At 50.2% G+C, this 26500-nt stretch overlaps 1 protein-coding gene across 1 annotated transcript in view; it reads right to left on the minus strand.

Annotated features, from left to right (window-relative positions):
* Positions 1 to 2651: 2651 nt before the first annotated feature.
* KCNJ10 (potassium inwardly rectifying channel subfamily J member 10) overlaps positions 2652 to 26500 on the minus strand; it is a 78084-nt gene continuing 54235 nt past the window's right edge. Inside the window, exon 2 of the mRNA XM_073637248.1 lies at positions 2652 to 4606. Coding sequence (XP_073493349.1) covers positions 3470 to 4606 — 1137 coding nt within the window. The 3' untranslated portion in view covers positions 2652 to 3469. The remainder of the gene's footprint in view (positions 4607 to 26500) is intronic.

Consider the following 26500-nt stretch of genomic DNA (forward strand, 5'->3'; position numbering starts at 1 on the left):
GGGGGGAGGGGGGTGGGTGTTTTGTCGTGGGGGGGATAGGGGTCTGTGGTAAGGGTCCCTCTATGGGGGGGGGTGGTCAGGGTTGGCCATTTTACACTTTCTTCTGTCCTGAATGTTTTTATCTCGTGTTTTTGTATCTGTTTTAATTGATTTCTAGGAATAAATGGAATAAACCCAGAAGCCGGCGGTCACCTTTGTCTTACGGTTCTTTTGGGGGACGGGTGGTGCGAGCGTGGCTTTAGCTGGTCCGGCCACCAGGAGGCGCCTCAGCTGTGCAGTGATTGCAGAGCAATGGTCATCTGTCCTTACAGGTGACAGGTGGTCACAGAGCCTGAGTGAGTGATAACAGGGAGCAATAGCCTGCAGTGTTGTGCCTGGTAGTATATTGCTACTATGCCTGCTTGTGCACTGTTAACTGCCAGCACCAGATCTGCAAGATTATCTCCGATTATAAAGACGACTCCGACCCAGCGGCATTTGTGCATTAATAGGTTTAATTTCCTAATTGTGGTTGTGTCCCTTCCATCAGCGGTGACACGTACATTCATGAATAAAGTGCAGGTTAGTTCACACAGGAAGGATCCTCCAACTCCTCCGTCTGTAGCAGCTCTAGTGTCTTCTCATGTCCCCAGTCTGTCTCTGGGTCTCCACGTGTCCTCCGTCTCTCTGCAAGTCTCTGGGTCTCCACGTGTCCCCCGTCTGTCTGCAAGTCTCCCCGTGTCCTCCATCTGTCTGTCTGCAAGTCTCTGGGTCTCCACGTGTCCCCCGTCTGTCTGCAAGTCTCCCCGTGTCCTCCGTCTGTCCGTCTGCAAGTCTCTGGGTCTCCACGTGTCCCCCGTCTGTCTGCAAGTCTCCCCGTGTCCTCCATCTGTCCGTCTGCAAGTCTCTGGGTCTCCACGTGTCCTCCGTCTGTCTGTCTGTCTGTCTGCAAGTCTCTTGGTCTCCACGTGTCCTCTGTCCGTCCGTCCGTCTCTGGGTCTCCACCTGTCCTCCGTCCGTCCGTCTCTGGGTCTCCACGTGTCCTCCGTCCGTCTGCAAGTCTCTGGGTCTCCACCTGTCCTCCGTCCGTCCGTCCGTCCGTCTGCAAGTCTCTTGGTCTCCACGTGTTCTCCGTCTATCCGTCTGCAAGTCTCTGGGTCTCCACGTGTCCTCCGTCTGTCCGTCTGCTAGTCTCTGGGTCTCCACATGTCCTCCGTCTGTCCGTCTGCAAGTCTCTGGGTCTCCACGTGTCCTCCGTCTGTCCGTCTGCTAGTCTCTTGGTCTCCACGTGTCCTCCATCCGTCTACAAGTCTCTGGGTCTCCACCTGTCCTCCGTCCGTCCGTCTGCAAGTCTCTTGGTCTCCACGTGTTCTCCGTCTATCCGTCTGCAAGTCTCTGGGTCTCCATGTGTCCTCCGTCCGTCTACAAGTCTCTGGGTCTCCACCTGTCCTCCGTCCGTCCGTCTGCAAGTCTCTTGGTCTCCACGTGTTCTCCGTCTATCCGTCTGCAAGTCTCTGGGTCTCCACGTGTCCTCCGTCTGTCCGTCTGCAAGTCTCTGGGTCTCCACGTGTCCTCCATCTGTCCGTCTGCAAGTCTCTGGGTCTCCACGTGTCCTCCGTCTGTCCGTCTGCAAGTCTCTGGGTCTCCACGTGTCCTCCGTCTGTCCGTCTGCAAGTCTCTGGGTCTCCACGTGTCCTCCGTCTGTCCGTCTGCAAGTCTCTGGGTCTCCACGTGTCCTCCGTCTGTCCGTCTGCAAGTCTCTGGGTCTCCACGTGTCCTCCGTCTGCAAGTCTCTGGGTCTCCACGTGTCCTCCATCTGCAAGTCTCTTGGTCTCCACGTGTCCTCCGTCTTGTCCGTCTGCAAGTCTCTGGGTCTCCACGTGTCCTCCGTCTGCAAGTCTCTTGGTCTCCACGTGTCCTCCGTCTTGTCCGTCTGCAAGTCTCTTGGTCTCCACGTGTCCTCCGTCTGCAAGTCTCTTGGTCTCCACGTGTCCTCCGTCTGCAAGTCTCTGGGTCTCCACGTGTCCTCCGCCTTGTCCGTCTGCAAGTCTCTGGGTCTCCACGTGTCCTCTGTCTGTCCGTCTGCAAGTCTCTTGGTCTCCACGTGTCCTCCGTCTTGTCCGTCTGCAAGTCTCTGGGTCTCCACGTGTCCTCCGTCTTGTCCGTCTGCAAGTCTCTTGGTCTCCACGTGTCCTCCGTCTTGTCCGTCTGCAAGTCTCTGGGTCTCCACGTGTCCTCCGTCTGTAAGTCTCTGGGTCTCCACGTGTCCTCCGTCTGTAAGTCTCTGGGTCTCCACGTGTCCTCCGTCTGTCCGTCTGCAAGTCTCTGGGTCTCCACATGTCCTCCGACTTGTCCGTCTGCTAGTCTCTGGGTCTCCACGTGTCCTCCGTCTTGTCCGTCTGCAAGTCTCTGGGTCTCCACGTGTCCTCCGACTTGTCCGTCTGCTAGTCTCTGGGTCTCCACGTGTCCTCCGTCTTGTCCGTCTGCAAGTCTCTTGGTCTCCACGTGTCCTCCGTCTGTCCGTCTGCAAGTCTCTGGGTCTCCACGTGTCCTCCGTCTGTCCGTCTGCAAGTCTCTGGGTCTCCACGTGTCCTCCGTCTTGTCCGTCTGTAAGTCTCTGGGTCTCCACGTGTCCTCCGTCTGTAAGTCTCTGGGTCTCCACGTGTCCTCCGTCTGTAAGTCTCTGGGTCTCCACGTGTCCTCCGTCTGTCCGTCTGCAAGTCTCTGGGTCTCCACGTGTCCTCCGACTTGTCCGTCTGCTAGTCTCTGGGTCTCCACGTGTCCTCCGTCTTGTCCGTCTGCAAGTCTCTTGGTCTCCACGTGTCCTCCGTCTGTCCGTCTGCAAGTCTCTGGGTCTCCACGTGTCCTCCGTCTTGTCCGTCTGCAAGTCTCTGGGTCTCCACGTGTCCTCCGTCTTGTCCGTCTGCAAGTCTCTCGATCCTCCTGTGACTTGTTTGTCTACAAGCCTATTGTGTCCTCTCAATATATATATCTCCTGTCTGCAGGAGATTTCCTTGTGTCCTCTGTCTGTAGGAGATCTTCTCATGTACCCCGTCTATAGATCCTCTTGTGTCCGTTGTCTACATGCCGTCTCCTTAACCCCACACACAGCCTTCAAGGCTGTCGATGGCTACTCTGGCTGGACTGTGGATCTGGTCATCTTCTCATGGTTTGCACCAGTGGTGGTTGCAGGAACATGTCTGCCTTCTCCTGCCTGGATAAGAGCAGGGTGTGATTGAGGGTCAATGACTTACTGAAGATGGGTACACAGTGGAGAGCACCCCACCCATAATGTGAGACCCGCTGCTAACACTACATCTGCTCCAGCTCCTGGACTACAGGACACGTTTTTGTCATTGTCTGGTACCTGCAGAAACATTCACCTGGTGGGTTTTCTATCCGTTCCTAGAAGGTATTAAGAAATAAGGCAGTGCATAGCGACCAAGTCTCTACTATAGGATGTAAGAGTGCCCCTCTGAGCTTCTAGGCATCAGACATTGCTGATGCGGACACTTAGGGGACTCCCGTCTTTTTCAGATTTATCCCTGAATGATTCTTCCAATTTCAGCTTTTCAGGGTCTCCAAAGCGGACAGTTTCATGGAAGCAACAGGGTGGAGATACTTTAAGGACTTGATCGAACAGACTGAAGTCAGCCACATACTTTCCACTGGAAGACAGTGAAATGATAGGGCTGAATTCATAACCCCAGAGGATCTCCTCAGGAAGGTAGGAGGTGCGCACCTGGCATGTGGCACTTGTAGGCTCCACCGTCCCACTGAGAATGACCACCAGCTCGAAGTCTCCTTCTCCAGAGCGAATGGCGACATCTCTCAGAGGACTTGACTCATCCACCACGTGATAGAAGGTGAGCGGTAGGATCAAGAAGGGACTGTCGGATGAGGTGTCCACTTGAAAGTCTACATTGATCTGGTTGAGATGAACGTTCTCGCCCTCCTTGGTGACCTGCGTGTGGAGAAGCTTTCCACTCACTTGGCATCCGATCAGTAGACTTCTACGCATGTTGGCCACTCGAATCATCAGACGGAGCTTGTTTTCATGTTGAGCCACCACAGCATTTTGACTGAATTTGATGGTTTCTGCCCTTTTCTTTGGACGAGCAATTTTTGCCAAGAAGGTTCCAGTAATGAAAATTTCTAGGATTGTAGTGAGAACCAGTTGAGTAATGAGCAGCACAATGGCCAAAGGGCATTCTTCACTGATGTAACGAAAGCCATAACCAATGGTGGTCTGCGATTCCAGGGAGAAGAGGAAAGCTCCGGTCAGTGTGTGCACCTGCATGACACAAGGTGTGTGGTTTGCCGGGGCATTAAATTCCAGCAGATCGCCATGTACTAAGGCCACCAAGTACCAGATGACTCCAAAAATGAACCAGGTTCCTGCAAATGTTGCGGAGAATAAAAGCAGCTTGTATCTCCATTGCATGTCGATGAACGTAGTCCACAGATCTTTGAGGTAGAGGAAGCTCTTGTCAGAGATGTGGTCTATGCGCACATTGCTTCGTCCATCTTTCGTCATCACGCGTCTCCTTCTTAGGCTTGAGCCAATAAGGGGCCGACTGTCAGTCTGTGTGGTCTGGCTGTAATAGACCTTCACCGGAGAAGTCATCTATGAATGGCAGAAAACAAGGAAGCATTAGCAGGAATTATGGTGACTGCTGGAGATTGCGTAGAAAGCTTACTGAAGACTGGACAGTAGTCAAGCAGGATCTGTCCGTGTCAGTTGTGGGGTCTGCACTATGGCTATACAGCTAAAGCTAGGAAGAACAATCTAGGGGATATCAGATACTGGCGCTTCATATCTGTAATACCATGTGGGGACGCGGTTTCCCTATTTGGATTGTGCTACCTCCTTAGTGAAGTCACGGATTGCTGTATTCATGCCCCTTCCTCACATAGAGGAGCTACCATGACCCCTCATTCCTGGACCCAGGACTACTGGTTTGTTGTGAAGGGGCTATGAAATGTAATTGAGCCTCTGCTTCTGGCTAGTTCTTGAACTTGGGCCCGTGCATCTGTAGTATCTGGGTATAATCTGCTCGTTGTCCTGACATCTTGCAGATGAGCCTGGTCCAACTGGGGAATAACTTACTCCTCTAATGGCGTTGTGGAGCCCTATTCTATAGCCTGAAACCGCTGCCAAGCTCATCATTTCTGAACCCATTGTTGCGTGCTAAGGACCATCCATGACCGGGTCTGAAGCAGAAACGCCTACCTCAACCTATAGACCAAACATGTTGTGAACTATCGCCCATTGCTACTACTGTACAGCTAGCTATATACCACTTGTCATCAATTAGCAAAAATGATACCATGCAAGGAACATCTCATCGGAGGGTTGTAGGCCACACTCGTCTCCTCATCGGAGGGTTGTAGGCCACACTCGTCTCCTCATCGGAGGGTTGTAGGCCACACTCGTCTCCTCATCGGAGGGTTGTAGGCCACACTCGTCTCCTCATCGGAGGGTTGTAGGCCTCACTCGTCTCCTCATCGGAGGGTTGTAGGCCACACTCGTCTCCTCATCGGAGGGTTGTAGGCCACACTCGTCTCCTCATCGGAGGGTTGTAGGCCACACTCGTCTCCTCATCGGAGGGTTGTAGGCCACACTCGTCTCCTCATCGGAGGGTTGTAGGCCTCACTCGTCTCCTCATCGGAGGGTTGTAGGCCTCACTCGTCTCCTCATCGGAGGGTTGTAGGCCACACTCGTCTCCTCATCGGAGGGTTGTAGGCCACACTCGTCTCCTCATCGGAGGGTTGTAGGCCACACTCGTCTCCTCATCGGAGGGTTGTAGGCCACACTCTACCATACCTACGTGGAAAGTGTAATGTACGTTCTTCCGGCATACTGATGAGCCACCACTAGAGGAAGCTTGTACAGAGTATGAGCTCTCTACAATGAAACTCCACAGCGGATGGTGCCGCAAAGTTTCCAGCACTTTAATTCTGAGCGAGAGGTTGGAGTGTAAGAGAGTCCAAGAGGCAAGAACTGCACAAGTAATGGAAGCAGGGTCTTAAATGTCTGACTCTCAGACATTTCAAAGCGATTCCCTAAATTGCAGTTTTCAAACGATTCAATGGACGTAGAGCGTCTTATCAATGTCATGTGCAGCAACGGAGACCACGAAGATGGAATCAAAATACTGCGCGAAATATGACTGAGGTTGACGTGAGTGAAGCAGCAGAGGCTGGTTTCAAGGAAGTGGAGATATAATTTCTGCCTGTGTGTACGGCGCTTACATATCTTTAGAACTGTTATGGCAGCATGCCGCAGCCAGGATAGGGTTAAAGATTTTAGAACAGGCTACCAGTGGGTGTGAAAGGGCTCGTAGCCTTTTATACATTCACCTCACCTAAACTAAAGCCAAAATGGTGATTGTAGCAGATGTTCCTGATTGTTCTAGAGTAACCGGACACATCCTGCTTCACTGCCCTGCGTCAAAGGTCGGTACAATGCGCTACCACTTTATCTTAAACCATATTCACCCCCCGCAGATTCCCAGATGTGAGCCAATGAGTGTCCAAACTACTGCGGGCTGCATAGGTCCAGTTCCACCAGTGGCAGAATGAACGTATGGATTTTTGCCCAGCTATTAGATTGAACGTGTCTGTTCAGCCTCATATTTCCTGACGTCTCCAAGCCAGATCCCCCACAAACTTTATGATCAGCAATTCGTACCTCAAAGTCTGAGAGAACAAACCTGTCGCAGTTTGAAAGATACCTGGTACTATGTGAACTTTCAGAAGACCAGTCTCGCAAGGAGTGACCAGCCTGAGAACTAGAGTCTGGACGTAGAGCAGAAGAACTTGGCACTCTTTGAGAATAAGAATACAGTAGCGTCCCACACGGGGCAGGACTAAACGCTGTTGAACATTATTTCAAAATGAGGGCAACTCACTGTGCTGAGCATAATCAATTAGGACTGAGGGTCCGGTCATACACCCTGACTTTAATTATCTTGTCTTCGACCGGAAGTGCTTCCAGCAGCTCAGGGGCACGGCTATGGGCAGTCCCTGTGCCCCTACTTATACCAACTTTCTCCTGGGCTGGTGGTTTTCAGTGATCAGGAGATGATGGCATTCATCTGGGCCAGATATATCGACGCCATATTCCTGTTGTAGTCTGGCCCAGAGGCCGATTTCGCTTCTTTTCTTCAGCAGCTTAGTATGAATGATATTGCTCTTTGGTTCACCGGCACGTATAGTAAGCATGAAATTACCATTTTAGATCTGGCCATTCGAAAAGATAGGGATGGACCCCTGAGTAGCTGCACTTATCACAAACCAATGGCTACCAATAGCCTATTGAAATGGGACAGCCATCACCCATTATCGTTGCGGAAGGGTATCCCCAAGGGACAGTACCTTCGGATTCAGAGGAACTGTACCCGTATTGGGGACTTGAAGATGCAGGCAACTGATCTCCATAGGAGATTCTGGGACCAAGGATACCCCTGTCAGATCTTGGACCACTCCTATGCTCACGCCATCAATGAAGATAGAAAAACACTCCTTCAGAGTCTGGATAAACAACATAACGCCATCATCCGACTCATCGGCACATATGACAACCAGGCTGAAAGGGCCCACCAGGTTTTTAAAAAACATTGGGGCATCCTTTTGGCTGACCAAAACATCAGAGACCTGGTCCCATCAACACCAAGGATCACATATCGTAGAGGGCGATCTCTAGGTGACCATCTCTCACGTAGCCTGTATTTAAGACCCCCCAAAAAACAGCATAGGCTGCACCTGCAGGTGGATGACAGTATGCAAAACCTTCACAAGTTCCTCAGCGTGGCACGCAGGCACTGGCACGCTGGATAAGTTTGTCTATGCCTCAGCGTGGCACGCAGGCACTGGCACGCTGGATAAGTTTGTCTATGCCTCAGCGTGGCACGCAGGCACTGGCATGCGGGATGCGTTTCTGCCTCCTCCTCAGCGTGGCACGCAGGCACTGGCATGCTGCATGCGTTTGTCTGCACCTCAGCGTGGCATGCAGGCACTGGCATGCTGGATGCGCTTCTGCCTGCTCCTCAGCGTGGCATGCAGGCACTGGCACGCTGGATGCATTTCTGTCTGCCTCAGCGTGACACGCAGGCACTGGCACGCTGGATGCATTTCTGTCTGCCTCAGCGTGGCACGCAGGCACTGGTACGCTGGATGCTTTTGTCTGTGCCTCAGCGTGGCACTTAGGCACTGGCACGCTGGATGCTTTTGTCTGTGCCTCAGGGTGGCACTCAGGCACTGGCACGATGGATGCTTTTGTCTGTGCCTCAGGGTGGCACTCAGGCACTGGCACGCTGGATGCTTTTGTCTGTGCCTCAGGGTGGAACTCAGGCACTGGCACGATGGATGCTTTTGTCTGTGCCTCAGCGTGGCACTCAGGCACTGGCACGCTAGATGCTTTTGTCTGCCTCAGCGTGGCACGCAGGCACTGGCACGCTGGATGCGTTTGTCTGCGCCTCAGCGTGGCACGCAGGCACTGGCACGCTGGATGCGTTTGTGCCTCAGTGTGGCACTCAGGCACTGGCACGCTGGATGCGTTTGTCTGCCTCAGCGTGGCACTCAGGCACTGGCACGCTGGATGCTTTTGTCTGCGCCTCAGCGTGGCACGCAGGCACTGGCACGCTGGATGCTTTTGTCTGCGCCTCAGCGTGGCACGCAGGCACTGGCACGCTGGATGCGTTTGTGCCTCAGCGTGGCATGCAGGCACTGACTCGCTGGATGCTTTTGTCTGCGCCTCAGCGTGGCACGCAGGCACTGGCACGCTGGATGCTTTTGTCTGCGCCTCAGCGTGGCACGCAGGCACTGGCACGCTGGATGCTTTTGTCTGCCTCAGCGTGGCATGCAGGCACTGGCACGCTGGATGCTTTTGTCTGCGCCTCAGCGTGGCACGCAGGCACTGGCACGCTGGATGCTTTTGTCTGCGCCTCAGCGTGGCACGCAGGCACTGGCACGCTGGATGCGTTTGTCTGCCTCAGCGTGGCACGCAGGCACTGGCACGCTGGATGCTTTTGTCTGCGCCTCAGCGTGGCACGCAGGCACTGGCACGCTGGATGCGTTTATCTGCCTCAGCGTGGCACGCAGGCACTGGCACGCTGGATGCTTTTGTCTGCGCCTCAGCGTGGCACGCAGGCACTGGCACGCTGGATGCGTTTATCTGCCTCAGCGTGGCACGCAGGCACTGGCACGCTGGATGCTTTTGTCTGCGCCTCAGCGTGGCACGCAGGCACTGGCACGCTGGATGCGTTTATCTGCCTCAGCGTGGCACGCAGGCACTGGCACGCTGGATGCTTTTGTCTGCGCCTCAGCGTGGCACGCAGGCACTGGCATGTTGGAGCGCAGGGGAGTGACTGCCTCCGCTTTCATATGACGTCACTTCCAGCCGCAGCGTGCGCACCAGCGTGGAACGCACGGAAACATCCATGCACGCGGTCCGTTGTATTGGATAGCCTTGGCAGGACTCCTCCATTTCATGCCCCCTAGGGTGGCGGGGAAGAGGGCATCTTGAACATGTGATCTGCCCTATCCCTGCAGTACATAGGCATAATATAAGAGACTGGGACCTTGTCACATGACCACAATTGGGGGCGTGTTTATGGGTTGTTTGAAGGTATTGAGCTCCCATCCTCTGAGCCCTGTCATACCACAATGGGCCTCTGACTACTCCGTATCATACCAACCTGAAGATGCCACCTGATGATGCAGCATATGGCGAAACGCGTAGAGGTGCAGTGGATCATTAATGACCATCTACTGCCAGAAGTGTTTTTTTTCTATTCTATCCTGATGTGCCTATATATCTCCTAGTATAGGAACTATGTTGTCTAGTGTCGGGGAGATATTGAGAAAATGTGAACCATTTCTCCCTGAAGCCCCATCACCCCTCCCTTATCTACCATTTGTCCCAAGAGAAGAGCTGACAGTCCAGCATCTGTCTCTCTGCAAATTATCACCTACAGCAGAAGTGACTTGTAAAGCTATAACCTATAAGCGATATTAAAATACGAGGGTCTTTCTCTCTAGCAGCGGCAGGGGATGATTAGACACCGGGTTTCGATCAATTTACATGTAGCTTTTGAAGCTTACTTCCCAGGACGAAAAAGGGAATTTAATAGAGGGTCCAAGGATGCCCGGCACCGATACGATATATGGAATAGCTCAAGTTTCATAATTCTGATAAGGGGTCCCATATTTTTAGTGGCAGGGTCAGCCAAGGAACAATATGCTTGTTTTTTCGTAGCCGTAAGCCCCTCCAGGGAGGTGTAGCACAAGAGCACCAGAATAACGGATCGCAGCTACGCCATGTGTGGTCTCTAAATGAAGGTAAAATCATAATAGAAAATATGGTATCACTTTTGGGCTTCTGGGATCAACCAGTGATAAGTTATCCCAAAAAACAGATATCTTAAATAAAATGTGCAGGCTAGAGTACAGCCCTGTGATGTCAGCACAGGGGGTGTATAGGCAGATCTTCCCTTAGGCATAAAAAAGTCCACGGAGGATAGATGAGCATTCTTTGCCAGGGGAGTATAGATACTATAAGCAAAGGATCGCGTTCGATAACGCTAAAATCAAATCGGGGAGCCCCTCCTCCAGCTATACTGATTCGTCTCTGTGAACTCTATAGTATGTTTCTTCTGTAATCCTGTTTATTTTATGTAACTGTCTATTCTGTAATGTAAATGTCCAATTGTAAAATCTTGTATATTTTTCCTAAACACTGCCTCCCTTTTGGATTAAATATAAAATTTAATAGTCCTGATTCTTTTGTTCTGTAATCGTTCCCTTCCCCGAAGCCATATACACTACCAGAACGCAGGCGTCCAGCCAGGCCTGTATTATATTTCAAGCTCGGCCGGTGGTGGCAGCGAATAATAATAATCGGCTATCGTGAAGCTGACAGTGACCGTACAGGGGGCGTATACCCATATTCCATGCGTTGGAATCCAGAGGTGTGACGCCATACGCTCACTGGTTGCTTGCCAATACCTCCATAGTGAGTAGTGAGGACCGTGTGCTCACGAGTCCCTGACGAAATCCTGACAGCAACGGCAGGATAGTGCATGATCTCCCCAGTGTTGTCTCTGCGAAACCTTGACAAATTATCTACCATTTTATTGTTGTATTTAGCAGGGACAACTCGGATAAACGAGGGAGGGCCACCGAGAAGCAGGGGTGCAAAATCCCATATCACTAGGGTGCCAACCTCCGCTGTTAGGCCGGTACAGCGTGGCGTCTAACCTATGGAGACACAGGCTCATGTATGGTGTTATGACCTGGGATGTTCTAAAGATACATTTACTGTTGGTCTGACCAGGGATAGTGTCCTGTCAAGGTTTATACCGGTCTCCTTCTTTATACAATTTCTATCTGTTCTGACTGTACTATCTATTGGCCGTGAGTATTGGATCAGACCTTTATCGTGTGGTTGGTGCTATATATACGATAACTGGCTGCTTTAGGGGTGACTGTTATTGGTCGGACTTAGAAAGGTTTTCCTGTGGACGTAGGCTGCATGAAGATCACATCGATTGAGCACATCTTGCGTATCTGATCAGACAGTAATTTTGGTGATACTACAATAATCACCCGATATAGGGAGAATCTTCACTGTCTAGATCTTCCCTATTTTTGTCATTTATCATGTGCTCGGATTGCCCCATTCTAGGTCTCTGAGCATTGCAGCAGATACTTATACGGGGACTGTTTTCTTCACTACACATTTCGGATGGCTGGTGCTCTTTAATATATTTACATTTAAAAATAATCTTTTAAAGGGTTTTTATATTTAGACTTTTTTTCTACGTAAACAAATTCTACTCTCAGCACTTTTTCCTCTTCTTTCTTCAAGAACCAAATTGCGAATCTACGGCAAACAACCGCAAGACCCTTCTCTGTAATCCACATCCCAAAGCGGAAAGGAGGAATGAAGTCAGACTTCATATAGAATACACAGTGGCTACAGAAAGTATTCAGACCCCTTTACATTTTTCACTCTTTGTTTCATTGCAGCCATTTGGTAAATTCTAAAAAGTTCTTTTTTTTCTCATTAAAGTCCACTCTGCACCCCATCATGACAGAAAAAAACAGAAATGTAGAAATTTTTGCAAATTATTTAAAAAAGAAAAACTGAAATATCACATGGTCATAAGTATTCAGACCCTTTGCTCGGACACTCATATTCAAGTCACATGCTGTCCATTTCCTTGTGATCCTCCTTGAGATGGTTCTGCTCCTTCATTGGAGTCCAGCTGTGTTTAATTAAACTGATAGGACTTGATTTGGAAAGGCGCACACCTGTCTATATAAGACCTCACAGCTCACAGCGCATGTCAGACCAAATGAGAATCATGAGCTCAAAGGAACTGCCCAAGAAGCTCAGAGACAGAATTGTGGCAAGGCACAGATCTGGCCAAGGTTACAAAATAATTTCTGCATTACTCAAGGTTCCTAAGAGCACAGTGGCCTCCATAATCCTTAAATGGAAGAAGTTTAGGACCACCAGAAGTCTTCCTAGGCCTGGCCGTCCAGCCAAACTGAGCAATCGTGGGCGAAGAGCCTTGGTGAGAGAGGTAAAGAAGAACCCCAAGATCACTGTGGCTGAACTCCAGAGATGCAGTAGGGAGATGGGAGGAAGTTCCACAAAGTCAACTATCACTGCAGCCCTCCACCAGTCAGGCCTTTATGGCAGAGTGGCCAGACGGAATCCTCTCCTCAGTGCAAGACATATGAAAGCCGGAATAGAGTTTACTCAAAAACACATGAAGGACTCCCAGACTATGAGAAATAAGATTCTCTGGTCTGATGAGATGAAGATAGAACGCTTTGGTGATAATCCTAAGCGGTATGTGTGGAGAAAACCAGGCACTGCTCATCACCTGCCAAATACAATCCCAACAATGAAGCATGGTGGTGGCAGCATCATAGTATGGGGGTGTTTTTCAGCTGCAGGGACAGGACGACTGATTGCAATTGAAGGAAACATGAATGCGGCCAAGTACAGAGATATCCTGGATGAAAACCTCTTCCAGAGTGCTCTGGACCTCAGACTTGGCCGAAGGTTCACCTTCCAACAAGACAATGACCCTAAGCACACAGCTAAAATAACAAAGGAGTGGCTTCAGAACAACTCTGTGACCATTCTTGACTGGCCCAGCCAGAGCCCTGACCTGAACCCAATTGAGCATCTCTGGAGAGACCTGAAAATGGCTGTCCACCAACGTTCACCATCCAACCTGACGGAACTGGAGAGGATCTGCAAGGAAGAATGGCGGAGGATCCCCAAATCCGGGGGTGAAAAACCTGTTGCATCATTCCCAAGAAGACTCATGGCTGTACTCGCTCAAAAGGGGGCTTCTACTCAATACTGAGCAAAGGGTCTGAATACTTATGACCATGTGATATTTCAGTTTTTCTTTTTTAATAAATTTGCAAAAATTTCTACATTTCTGTTTTTTTCAGTCCAGATGGGGTGCAGAGTGGACTTTAATGAGAAAAAAATGAACTTTTTAGAATTTACCAAATGGCTGCAATGAAACAGAGTGAAAAATTTAAAGGGGTCTGAATACTTTCCGTACCCACTGTATTTTTGAGTTTGAGTCAGCAGGAAGTGGAAAGGGCTTGGATATGAGGTTTGAAGGAGAGATGAGAGTCCAGGGTTACCCCAAGGCAGCGAGCTTGGAGGGACTGGGGAGAGTGGGACAGTCATTGACTTTGTTGGATAGGTCAGATGGGGGAAAGATGATGAATTCAGTTTTGTCCATGTTGAGTTTTAGAAATCTAGCAGAGAAAGATGAAATAGCGGACAGACATTGTGGGATTCTGGTTAGTAGGGAGGAGATATCGGGTCCAGAGAGGTGGATCTGTGTGTCATCAGCATAGAGGTGATACTAAAAGCCGCGAGACTCTATGAGCTGTCCCAGGCCGAAGGTGTAGATGGAGAAGAGCAGCGGTCCTACAACTGAACATTGGGGGACACCGACACATAGGGGGCGAGATGAGGAGGTGGTGTGTGAGTGGGAGACCCTGAATGTCCTGTCTGTTAGATATGAGGAGATCCAGGATAGGGCCAAGTCTTTGATACCAAGAGATGAGAGCGTCTGCAGTAAGAGGGAATGGTCCACTGTGTCGAAGGCAGATGACAGGTCTAGGAGGAGGAGGACAGAGTAGTGTCGCTTAGATTTGGCGGTTAGTAGGTCGTTGGTGACTTTAGTCAGTGCAGCTTCAGTAGAATGGTGTGATAGGAAGCCAGATTGTAAGCTGTCAAAGAGGGAGCAGGAGGAGAGGTGGAAGGACAGTTCAGAATGGGCGTGTTGTTCCAGTAGTTTTGAGGCGTAGGGGAGAAGTGATATGGGGCAGTAGCTAGACAGAGAGGATTGGTCAAGAAAGGGCTTTTTGAGGATGGGTATGATCGAGGCATGTATGAAGCATGAGGGGAATACACCAGTTGTTAGTAACAGGTTGAAAAGGTGGGTTAGGGTTGGGATGAAGACTGTGGTGAGGTTAGAGATGAGGTGGGACAAGGATTGGGTCAAGTTCACATGTGATAAGGTGTGACTTGGAAAGTTGATCTTCCATAATGGTGGAAAAGCAGGTTTTGCAGGAGGAGGATTGAGTAAATGTGAGAAGGGGCTGTGGAGCCTTTAGGCAAAAGCTTTGTCTGATGGTGTCAATCTTCTGTTTAAAGAATGAGGCAAAGTCCTCGGCTGAGATGAGAGGAGGGGGAGGAGGCACTGGGGGACGGAGGAGAGAATTGAAGGTGTTGAATAGCTGTTTAGGTTTTGTGAGACAGGGAGGATATGAGAGATGAGAAGTAGGTTTGTTTTGCTGCAGTGAGTGTGGACTTGAAAATAGTGAGGGACTGTTTGAACGCGATGAAATGCTCATTGGAGTGGGATGTTTTCCATCTATGCTCAGCAACCCTGGAGGCCCGTCACAGTTCTTTAGTAAGTTTGGTGTGCCAGGGTTGCCTGTTGATTGTGCGAGCTTTGGTATGTGTGAGGGGACGACCAATTCGAGTGCTGTAGCTGTTGTGGTGGTATATAAAGTGGCAGCAACATTTGCATTGTGTAAGGACCTTTTGTCTGTAAGAGGGAGAAGGGATTCAGAGAGTGAGTGTAGGTCAAGGTGTTTGAGATTTCTGCGAGGGTGTGCAAGTTTGGGGAGTGGGGATTGTTGCCCTGGAGAGGAGAGGGCAGAGAATGTAAGTAGGTTGTGGTCAGAAAGAGGGAGAGGTGAGTTGAAGAGGTTAGATGGGGAACAGAGGCGGGTGAAGATGAGGTCCAGCATGTGGCCGTCTTTGTGGGTGGCTGTGGAAGACCACTGAGCAAAGCTGAAGGAGGAAGTGAGAGCTAGAAGCTGAGATAGGTGAGTGGGAAGTGTCAATGGGGATGTTGAAATCACCCATGATGATAGTGGGGATGTCAGTGGAAAGGAAGTGAAGTAACCAGGTGGTGAAGTGGTTGAAGAAGGTGGTGGCTGGCCCGGGGGGGGGGGGGGCGGTTAATGACAGCTGGTTGGAGGGGGAGTAGATGCGCACACAGTGCATCTCAACAGAGGGGAAAGTAATGGAGGGTGGCAGTGGAATTGGGGAGAAGGAGCAGTTATCTGACAGGAGGATACCAACTCCTCTGCCATGCTTGCCGCTGGAGTGGGGGGTGTGGGAAAGGTGAAATCCACTGTAGGAAAGTGCAGCTGGAGAGGCTGTGTCAGAGGGGGTGAACCAGGTTTCTGTGATGCCGAGGAAGGAGAGTTTGTTAGTAATGAAAAGATCATGGATGTGGGAAAGTTTGTTACAGACAGAGCAAGCGTTCCATAGAGCTCCTGTTAGTGGGACTGGGGAAACGGGGGCTGGGTATAAGGTTAGAAGGGGTACAGAAATTTGTGGTAGATCATCGATGAGAGGTAGAAGTGACTGTGGGGATGTGGTGGGGAGGACCAGGATTTGGAGAGATATCACCAGCAGTGAGGAGGAGCAAGTGAAGTGTTAGTAGGTGGGATCAGGAGAGAGCATGAGGTGGCTGTCTGTGTTTGGAGACAGAAGATTGAATATTGAGGAACAATTCTGAGGAGGAGGTGAGATGGATGGGGAGGATGGAGAAAAATGAACAGTTCATTACAATGTGTAGGGATTAGGTGGGTGGGGAGAGAGTGAAAACATATAGACACATTGCTTAATGTGAATTTGTACTATCTTTTAGGTGCTTAGTTAAAGAGGATATAAAGTGTGGTTAGTTACCAGAATCCTGCCCTGAATAACTAAATTACGTATAGCTAGGAGGTGAGGAAACTAAGATAGGAAGAGCTAACCATTCAAGTTCCCTTTGAAACCAGAGACTCCCTGCCGTCTTGGTAATGGTAAAATCATGATAAAAAATATGATGGTACTATATCTTGCCTGAACCCCCAGGCGTGAAAATATCCTGGAAATTGTAAATCTCATAATTTTTGGAAACTGAAGCCACATCCCTAGACTAGCCCTGTTGTGATTCATCAAGGGGGTGGAGGGGTGTTGGTGTAACTCAGGGGCTGATAAAAGGTCAAGGCCAGTTCTGATCTGGGTTCCTGTAGAGATATACATATCAGTGTATGCATGATACCATTCACTGAACGTCCCCAATCAAAGTGTTCTCCTCCGCTAAACTGAATCCTCAGTGAGCGCCTTAGTAAGTTTCTTTTGTTAATCCTGTTTTATGTAACTGTATATTCTGTATTGTTTTCTCTCCCTTTATAAAATCTCTTGTATATTTTTATAAACACTGCCTATTGTTCTGGATTAAATATAACATTTAATAGTTCTGTAAACCACACCCCAAAGCCATACGCTCCCGGAAATCAGGCGTCCAGTCAGCCCGTATAGACGACTGGTGGTGGCAGCGACTAGCTCTACGGTCATCATGGAAATAGCAGTGACCGTACCGGGGTATATATTCCATTCGTCGGAATCTGAGGTGTATATACCATACGCTTACTGTTAGTTTACCAATAACCGGCCTATTGGTGGAAGAAGCCGCGGCCTCCTCATCCGTTAATCGTCGGTCAATCGCGTTATTATCCGGAAGATGGGGGGCAGCAGAGAGCTGCTCGCTCCAAAGATAACAGTGGGTGGATCTGCGTGACCTTCCCGGGCTGTTATCTTTGACAATTGGTGGCAGCGGTGGGATCTGCGTGCTCTCTCCTGTGTCATCCTTGACAGGATGTGTGTGTTTGTATATAATATATATATAATATACAACTATATATATATATATATATATATATATATATACACACTCCAATTGGTCATGGGAATAGATCCCTATGTGATGTTGGCCAGCCATAACTATATTGGATATGCTATCAAAAACATGTGAATAGGCATTGTCATAAAAATTAAGATGCATAAAATCTCTAGGAGAAAGAGCTGACAATCTAAACCCCTTTTTTAAGTAAGACCGTATGGGAAGAGAGCAAATTACGTATGGCTAAGATGTAACAAAAGCTAATTGTCGAAGGAATAAAGCATCCGGAGGTCAAAGCATCTTTGTGGTCAGTCTGGCTCCAGGGCCAGATATGAATATTGGGGTCTATATCAGTCTGATATTTATGGGAATTCGATTTCCATTGTCGTAGTGAAGGGACGGACATAACGCATCAATTCGCATCATTGTAGGACCACTAGAATCCCTCCTCCTGATAGAGGGCGCTACACCTGTCATATTTGGTAACTATGTAATGGTAAAATCATGATAAATATGATGGCAAGGTCTAATGCCGGAGACCTTCAGAGGTGAAGATATCTCATGTAATTCTGCCAGACTCAGGGCATCAAGGGAAGATATGAGGGTGTAACTTAGGAGCTAATAAAAAGCAGAACCTGGGTCTGGATCAGTATCTAGGAAGACACAGCTCACTGTGAAGGTTCTGTCCATTTCCCAATCGGATTGCTTCCGTCCGCTAAGTTCTGAGCCATTTCCGTGACCAAGATTTAGTAAGTTTCTTCTGTTAATCCTTATTATTTTCAAAAAAATAAAGGGAACACTTAAACAACAGAATATAACTCCAAGTAAATGAAACTTCTGTGAAGTCAAACTGTCCACTTAGGAAGCAACACTGATTGACAATCAATTTCACATGCTGCTGTGCAAATGGAATAGACAATAGATGGAAATTATTGGCAATTATCAAGACCCCCTCAATAAAGGAGTGGTTCTGCAGCTGGGGACCACAGACCACATCTCAGTACCAATGCTTTCTGGCTGATGTTTTGGTCACTTTTGAATGTTGGTTGTGCTTTCACACTCGTGGTAGCATGAGATGAACTCTACAAACCACAGAAGTTGCTCAGGTTGTGCAGCTCATCCAGGATGGCACATCAATGCGAGCTGTGGCAAGAAGGTTTGCTGTGTCTGTCAGCGTAGTGTCCAGAGGCTGGAGGCGCTACCAGGAGACAGGCCAGTACACCAGGAGACGTGCAGGGGGCCGTAGGAGGGCAACAACCCAGCAGCAGGACCACTACCTCCGCCTTTGTGCAAGGAGGAACAGGAGGAGCACTGCCAGAGCCCTGCAAAATGACCTCCAGCAGGCCACAAATGTGCATGTGTCTGCACAAACGGTTAGAAACCAACTCCATGAGGGTGGTATGAGGGCCCAACGTCCACAGATGGGGGTTGTGCTCACAGCCCAACACCGTGCAGGACGCTTGGCATTTGCTACAGAACACCAGGATTGGCAAAGTTGCCACTGGCACCCTATGCTCTTCACAGATGAAAGCAGGTTCACACTGGGCTTTTATTCTTGGAGTGGACTACAGGATGGCAGTGGGGCGGTCCACTCCCTCCAGCCCGAGTCTTGCATGTGACTCATCTCCACAGTTTTCATTTAAAAACCTGCAGCAAAGGTTTGGGTGAGTCAGTGGTTTGTTTGCAAGCTGCAGAGCAGGAAGCTGTGTGCTATAGAGGCCTGTGTGACAGGAACACAGAGCCCAGGAAGGCAAAGCTTCTGACACCTCGGAGCGATATGGCGGTGCAATCACCCATGGCAACTGTGTATTGTGGACAACCCAGCTGCGATCCGGAGGATAAAGCTGCCTTCTCTGTGTGAGTTATTTGGACAATAAAAACTTTAAGTTGGACATTCTTGGGTCACTGCCTATTAAATCGCACTATGTGAACACCGCTAAACTACAATATGGTAGACAATGCGGGCAGTGTGAACTGAGGCATACCCCAAGAGCTGTATGTCCGTGATCAAGCCTGCAAAACTACAGCTTAGGCCTGCCGACAACATGGAGGAGCTACTGAAGCAGTTGGTACTCACCCAGCAGCAGCAGCTGTAGTTTCAGTGGCAACAGCAGGAGCAGCACCAGCATCTCCAGTGGCAACAGCAGGAGCAGCACCAGCATCTCCAGTGGCAACAGCAGGAGCAGCACCAGCATCTCCAGTGGCAACAGCAAGAGCAGCAACACAATCAGCAGCAGCTACTGTATCTATAGCAGCAGAAAACTAATGAACGGATCTTGCAACAGATTGCAGCCCTGCGAGAGACGCCCCCAACACCAACCCCGATTTGTTCTGAGGCCCGGGACAAAGTCAGGACAGTGCTGAGGAAGATGAGTCCTCAGGATGACATGGAAGTTTTCCTCACTTTCTTCGAGCGCACTGCGGAGCGGGAGAACCTGCCAGTTTCCCAGTGGGCTGAAGTGGAGCTCCATTCCTGATGGGAGATGCCCAGAAGGCGTACTTTGACCTCACCCGGGAGGATTCCCTGAACTATGGGAAGCTGAAAGGTGAGATCCTTGCCCGACTGCGGGTTAACACTTTTATGTGCGGGCACAACATGTGTACCAGTGGTCCTTTGCGGAGTCCTGACCCGCTAGGTCGATTAGGCATATGGCTTATTACAGGTAGTCAAAAAGTGGCTCCAGCCTGAGACCTTGAGCCCAGCCCAAATGGTAGAAAGGGTAGTGGTTGACTGGCTGGTGTAAACTCTGCCAGCAGCCATACAGCGTTGGGTGGGGCAAGGGGACCCGGGTAATCTAGATCAGGTGGTTAGCCTGATCGAGCGGTACACAGCCACCCAGGACTTTGTACGGGTCTCTGCCCCACTGCGGCTATCACGCCAGACCCTGCAAGCCCAGGAGCCTGGGAAAGGGTCACGTCCCTCTGCTGGGGACAGTCGGAAACAAAGCCCATACTGAGGGAGTACCCCGGAGTGAGGGAGGCAAGAGAATAGTTTCCCCTAAATCAGTCTTGAGGACTGCTGGTGCCACCACTATTAGGTGCTGGCGATGCCAAGGGCCAGGACATGTGGCTGTCAACTGCCCCCTGACTGCTGAACCCATGGACTGTGGGTTTACATGCCGGGTGTCTATGTATGCTCGCACCGTCTACACCACGGACCCTGTCGGTCCAACGACTGAACCACATCTGTGTCGTGTGTGCGTCAATGGACATCGAGTGGAGGCTCTCTTGAACTCAGGGAGCCTAGTGACCCTCGTCCATGGGTAATTGATCTCGGGATTAGAGCCCACTGGGGGTAAAGTCGGGGTCGTTTGCATACATGGCCAACTCCGCGAATATCCGACAGCCGAGGTTACTTTTTCCACTCCGTGTGGAGAAGTTAAACATGGTGCGAGTGGTAAAGACTCTTCCTTACGGGACTGTGCTAGGAAGAGACTTACCCTTGTTTTGGTCCTTGTGGGAGAGAAAGATTAACCCTCCCAGAATAAAGATGTGTCCGGGTGCAGAACCCAAAAATCCCGAGTCAGGGATACCTGCCGTAAGGGTCGCCAACCTAGGGACAGAGTGTAATCCCGGTAGGTTTCCCCTAGAGGTATTGGCAGGAGAGGTCTAGGTGACCCCATCGGTCCCAGAGCTGGAAGTGTCCCGGAGAACGTTTGGGACAGCTCAGCTACAGGATCCAACCCGGGCACGGGAAAGAGTAATAGAGGTAAAAGGTGGCTCAGCAACCAGGTGCAGAGACAATTTTTCCGTGTATGGTGGTCAATCAAAATTTATTCTATAGGGTTAACAAGATCCGAGACGAGGTCGTGGAACAATTAGTAGTGCCTAAGTTGTACCATCGGGCGGTACTCGAGATGACACACACACACCTACCTACCGGGTGAGCATCTAGGGTTTAAAAAGACACAAGCGCATCTTGCAGCGATTCTTTTGGCCTGGGAATTACCCTGAGGTCCAGAGGTATTGTGAATCTTGCACGGAATATCAGCTGACCACACACACCGCAAGCTTCCGTAGCCCATCGGTACTTCTGCCGGTTATAGAGGTACCTTTTGAACAGATTGCGATGGATTTGGTGGGGCCCATTGTAAAGTAAGCTCGTGGTCACCAACACATACTTGTAGTCACCGATTATGCCACCCGTTGCCCAGAGGCCATTCCGCTTCGCCACATCTTGGCTAAACTTATTGCACAGGAGTTGTTTGCCATGTTCTGTCATCTTGGGTTGCCTAAGGAGATCCTTACAGATCAGGGGACTCCTTTTATGTCCAAGGTGACGAAGGAACTGTGCAAGCTGCTGAAAATAAAACAGTTGCGCACGTCGGTGTACCATCCACAGACCAACAGTTTAGTCAAACAGTTCAATAAAACCCTCAAGTCAATGTTAAAAAAGGTGGTTTCCAAGGATGGGAGGGATTGGGACATGTTACTGCCCTATTTAATGTTTGCCATCCGTGAGGTACACCAGACTTCCACAGGGTTGTCACTCTTTGGGCTACTGTACGGCAGGCATCCTAGGGGTCTACTGGATGTAGCCAAAGAGACGTGGGATCAGGAGCCTACCCCACATAAGACTGTAATAGAGAACGTGGCCAGTATGCAGGACCAGATCACGGCGGTCATGCCCATAGTAAAGGAACACCTCCTGGATGCTCAGGCAGCGCAGAGCCGAGCATATAATAGAAAGGCCACAGTTAGATCCTTTAAAGAAGGAGATCGGGTATTGGTATTAGTGTCCACTGCAGAGAGTAAGCTCTTGGCCAAGTGGCGAGGGCCATATGAAGTCCGGGAAAAGGTGGGGAAGGTAAATTATAGAGTATACCAGCCCGGGAAGAGGGAACCCAGTTATATCACATCAATTTGCTTAAAGCCTGGAAAGACCGGGAATGTATGATTATGGAGGCGACTCCGGTCGTATCGTCTGTGGACCCTTCGACACCGGCCAGGTAGGAGGCCAGAGGAGAGGTAAAAATAAGTGATGCTCTCACTAAACATCAGCGGTAATAGACTCAGAAATTAGTACAGCAGAATACGGATGTATTCTCCGAACTAGCCGGCCGTACATCTGTGATCCAACATGACATTGTTACCGAGCCTCGGGTAAGGGTACGAATGAAACTGTACCATAGGCCGGGAGACGAGCCATCGTGGCTGAGGAAAAACAAATGCTCCAGTTAGTAGTCATTGAGGAATCTAGGAGTGAGTGGGTTAGCCCTAGGACTGCCTATTAAGGAAGTATAGCCAATTTTGGGTTTTGGAGATTTAGGTGCAGAAGGGGGAGTGACCCAGAAGGGTTAAGAGCTCCAGCAGCTTTGGCCTTTTTTTTTTCCCTGGGAGGTCGCGACGACACATTGTGTGGGAGCAGTCCTGCCAAAAAGGAGACCACCAGCCTCCCATGTGGCTGCCCCTGCAAGCCAGGCCTTCCATCTGACTGGTAACTGACTCTCAATAACAGCTTGTCTCTTTTGCACCCCTACTATTGTGTTTGCATCTCTGACTATTATGTATGTATAACCCTTATGTATATAGTGTATTGTCTAGTGTGCCCTTAAGGTGATTAAATCTATAATTTAACCTTGGGCTGCTCTTTTATCTCAATCCACAAATTCTCACGTCCGTTGTTTGGTCCAACGGGGCTGGTTCCTGGCCAGATATAATCCCCCAGTCCGCTAGCAGGAATTATATTTAACAGGAACTGGTGGCAGCTCTAAAAGGTCGACCAGGTTCTGCTTCACTGGGGCTAGTGAAGGGACCTCTCAGCCTGTCAGGGGTGAGAGAGAGTGTGGTGCCACGTCAGTGACTGAGTGGGCCACCTCTTCTCACTCCCGGTGCCTTCCTGTACCAGTGTGGACAGGAGGTGTCTGTGTAGAACTGTACCAATCTAACCTTATGCGTCCCTGAAGGGGTGCAGAACGTCACATTGGTGCAAAGGGCAGATCCATAGCACGTGTTCCGTCTGACGTAACTGTGACGTCAGGCGGCTGGCGAGGTGCGGATCCTTCACATGTGGTGGCAGCGGTGGGATTCTGCGGGATCTCTCTGGTGCCATTCATCACAAGTGGTGACAGTGGTGGGATTCTGCGGGGTATCTCCGGTGCTATTCTTCACAACACTTTTCATTTAAACATTCCTTACTGTTACGCTCGCGCCCGGACTGACTGGCGTGAGCGTGATTAGTGATCCCACTGTACCATGAACCGAGGAGTGCCTGGAGGGGCGTAACTAAGTATCAACCCGATCCGACCAAGGTCGCACGGCGGCTTAGTCGACTCCACCAAGGAGGAACCGAGCAGAGGGACCAGGTGCGACTCCAGGTCAGACCCCGGTCACAGTTGTTGACCCACACCGGGGAATGCAGGAACAGGCAGGTTAGACTGGCATACAGGCAGGTGGGTATTGGCAAGTACGGCTGGTATGCATACAGGTGGGTACTGGCAAGTACGGCTGGTATGTAGACAGGTGGGCACTGGCAAGCACGGCTGGTATGCAGACAGGTGGGCACTGGCAAGCACGGCTGGTATGCAGACAGGTGGGCACTGGCAAGCACGGCTGGTATGCAGACAGGTGGGCACTGGCAAGCACGGCTGGAGTGCAGACAGGGAGATTCTGGCAAGCACGGCTGGAGTGCAGACAGGGAGGTACTAGCAGGTTGGAGCCCAGTCTGGATAGGGTCCAGTACAGACTGGGAGACAGGTACAGAGCCACAGATGCGGTAGACAAGCAGAGTAAAACGAAACCGCCGGAGCGGAGGACAAGGCAGAGCAGAGAGGAACTGCTGGTGCGGTGAGCAAGCAGAGTGGAGCGAAAACTGCAGGTGCGGTGGGCAAGGCAGAGCAGAGCGTAACCACCGGAGTGGTGGACAAGGCAGAGCATAGAGAAACCGCCGGAGCGGTGGACAAGGCAGAGCAGAGAGAAACCACCAGAGCGGTGGGTAAGTCGGAGCAGAGAAAAACCGCCGGAGCGGTAGGCAAGACAGCGGAGCGAAACCGCAGGTGCGGTGAACAAGGCAGAGCAGAGCGGAACTGCCGGAGCCGTGGGTAAGTCAGAGCAGAGAGAAACCGCCGGAGCGGTGGGCAAGACAGAGCGGAGCGAAACCGCAGGAGCGGTGGACAAGGCAGAGCAGAGCGGAACCGTCAGAGCTGTGGGCAAGACAGAGCGGAGCGAAACCACAGGTGCCGTGGACAATGCAGAGCAGAACAGGGCTGAAGGTGCAGGCAGAGAGGACAGGGCTCTGTTCACATGGAACAGACTGGAAAATACAGGAAGATACGGAGGAAGGGAAAAGGGACAAGCAAAACCAGATACACACAAGGTACTTACAATGAAGTAGCGAGTGGACACTAAACTCACAAACACAAGTACAGAGACAACGAGTTGGAGTTAGGTGCAGGTTCAGATACTGCAGGAAAAGGGAAGGTACGGACATAGAGAAAAACAGGTAACAGGCTAGGATACAGTTCAGACAGGAACTGCTACTGCAATGAGATACAAAAACGAACCTGGGAATACAGCCCCCAGAGTGGCGGAAACAGACTAGAAGTCACAGGTAACAGGCCTGGGAATACAGCCCCCAGAGTGGCAGAAACAGACTAGAAATCAGAGATAACAGGCCTGGGTATACAGCCCCCAGAGTGGCAGAAACAGACTAGAAGTCAGAGATAACAGGACAGGACCTGGCAATACAGTTGCAAAGACAAACTGAGTGAAGGTGTTGCTCAGGCACCTCCTACTGGGTGGAGGGGGTTTAAATATCCAGTGACTCACAGCAATAGGCTGGAGACGCATTAGGGGTGCGCCCACAGCAACTATAAGAATCAGGAAGTAACCGGGCCGCCGCCCTAAGCAGTCAGTCAAGAGACATGCACACAGCATGAACTGGAGCAAGGTTTGCAGGCTGGACTGACAGGTAAGATTGCGGTCTTGCATAGTTGGAGGTGGTGCACTATGCAAGCACGCCGCCAGGGATGTTACACTTACATTAGGGATGTCAAACTCAAACACACAGAGGGCCAAAATAAAAACTTGGACAAAGTCGTGGGCCAATCAGAATACAGTATAATGGGCCCCACATAGTCCTCCATACAGAATAATGGCCCCACATAGGGGTGGTGATGGTGGTGTCGCGGGCCAAATATAATCACCCTGCGGGTCAGATTTTGCCCACGGGCCTAAGTTTGATATGTATGACTTACATAGAGTTGGATAAATCTAGTAAATGAGATGACCAGATGTCCCTTGATACCGTAGATCTGTGGGTCACATGGTGACATTGCTTTCTGGATCTGTTCTCTGGACTGTGTTTCCCCTGGATGCACAGCATGAAGACTCATTACTGTTTGTGAGGCCCTGTCCTTGCTATCCTCCGTGTAGCCATAGTCACCAGGTTGGCACTCCGCTGCCTGTACACACTGGGCAGAAGAATCTTTCCAAAGACAAGACTCGTGGGTCAGAGGTTAAACCATGTGCAGGGATTTGTTGGGACTGAGGGGCCCACAATGTTCTGTGCTGTTGAGGCATGAATGGTTGGAAGCCGATGATTAATGGCCGCTCATTGTTCACAGCTAAGATCACAGGACTGCGCAGAGCCCAGGGCAGCTGAGAAAGTGTGTGCAGAAACTTGGAGGAACTTCATGCAACTGCTTCCCGGGATCCAACTCTGCATCAGGAGGATACATGGTGACATGGCTGTGATTGCAGACTATTCTACTCAGAGATCTCATGTCGTTGGGACTGTAGTAAAAAAAAGACTTGGTGGTGACATGATGGTGGCTATAATGGACCATACAAGGTGGTGACATTATGATGGCTATAATGGACCATACAAGGAGGTGACATTATGATGGCTATAATGGACCATACAAGGTGGTGACATTATGATGGCTATAATGGACCATACAAGGTGGTGACATGATGATGGCTATAATGGACCATACAAGGTGGTGACATGATGATGGCTATAATGGACCATACAAGGTGGTGACATGATGGTAGCTATGATGACAGCTGTGATGGAGGATACCTGGTTGTGAAATAATGGTGGCTGGGTACCATGGGCCATAGAAGGTGCATGATGGTGGCTGTAGTGAAGGCTACTTGATAGTGACATGATGGGAGCTGTAGTGGAGGCTACTTGATAGTGACATGATGGGGGCTGTAGTGGAGGGTACTTGATAGTGACATGATGGTGGCTGCAGTGGAGGCTACTTGATAGTGACATGATGAGGGCTGTAGTAGAGAATACTTGATAATGACATGATGGAGCCTGTAGTGGAGACTAC

This window comes from Phyllobates terribilis, unplaced genomic scaffold, assembly GCF_046119375.1.
Source record: "Phyllobates terribilis strain yellow unplaced genomic scaffold, ASM4611937v1 Scaffold_6__1_contigs__length_29720123, whole genome shotgun sequence".
Classification (NCBI taxonomy): domain Eukaryota; kingdom Metazoa; phylum Chordata; class Amphibia; order Anura; family Dendrobatidae; genus Phyllobates; species Phyllobates terribilis.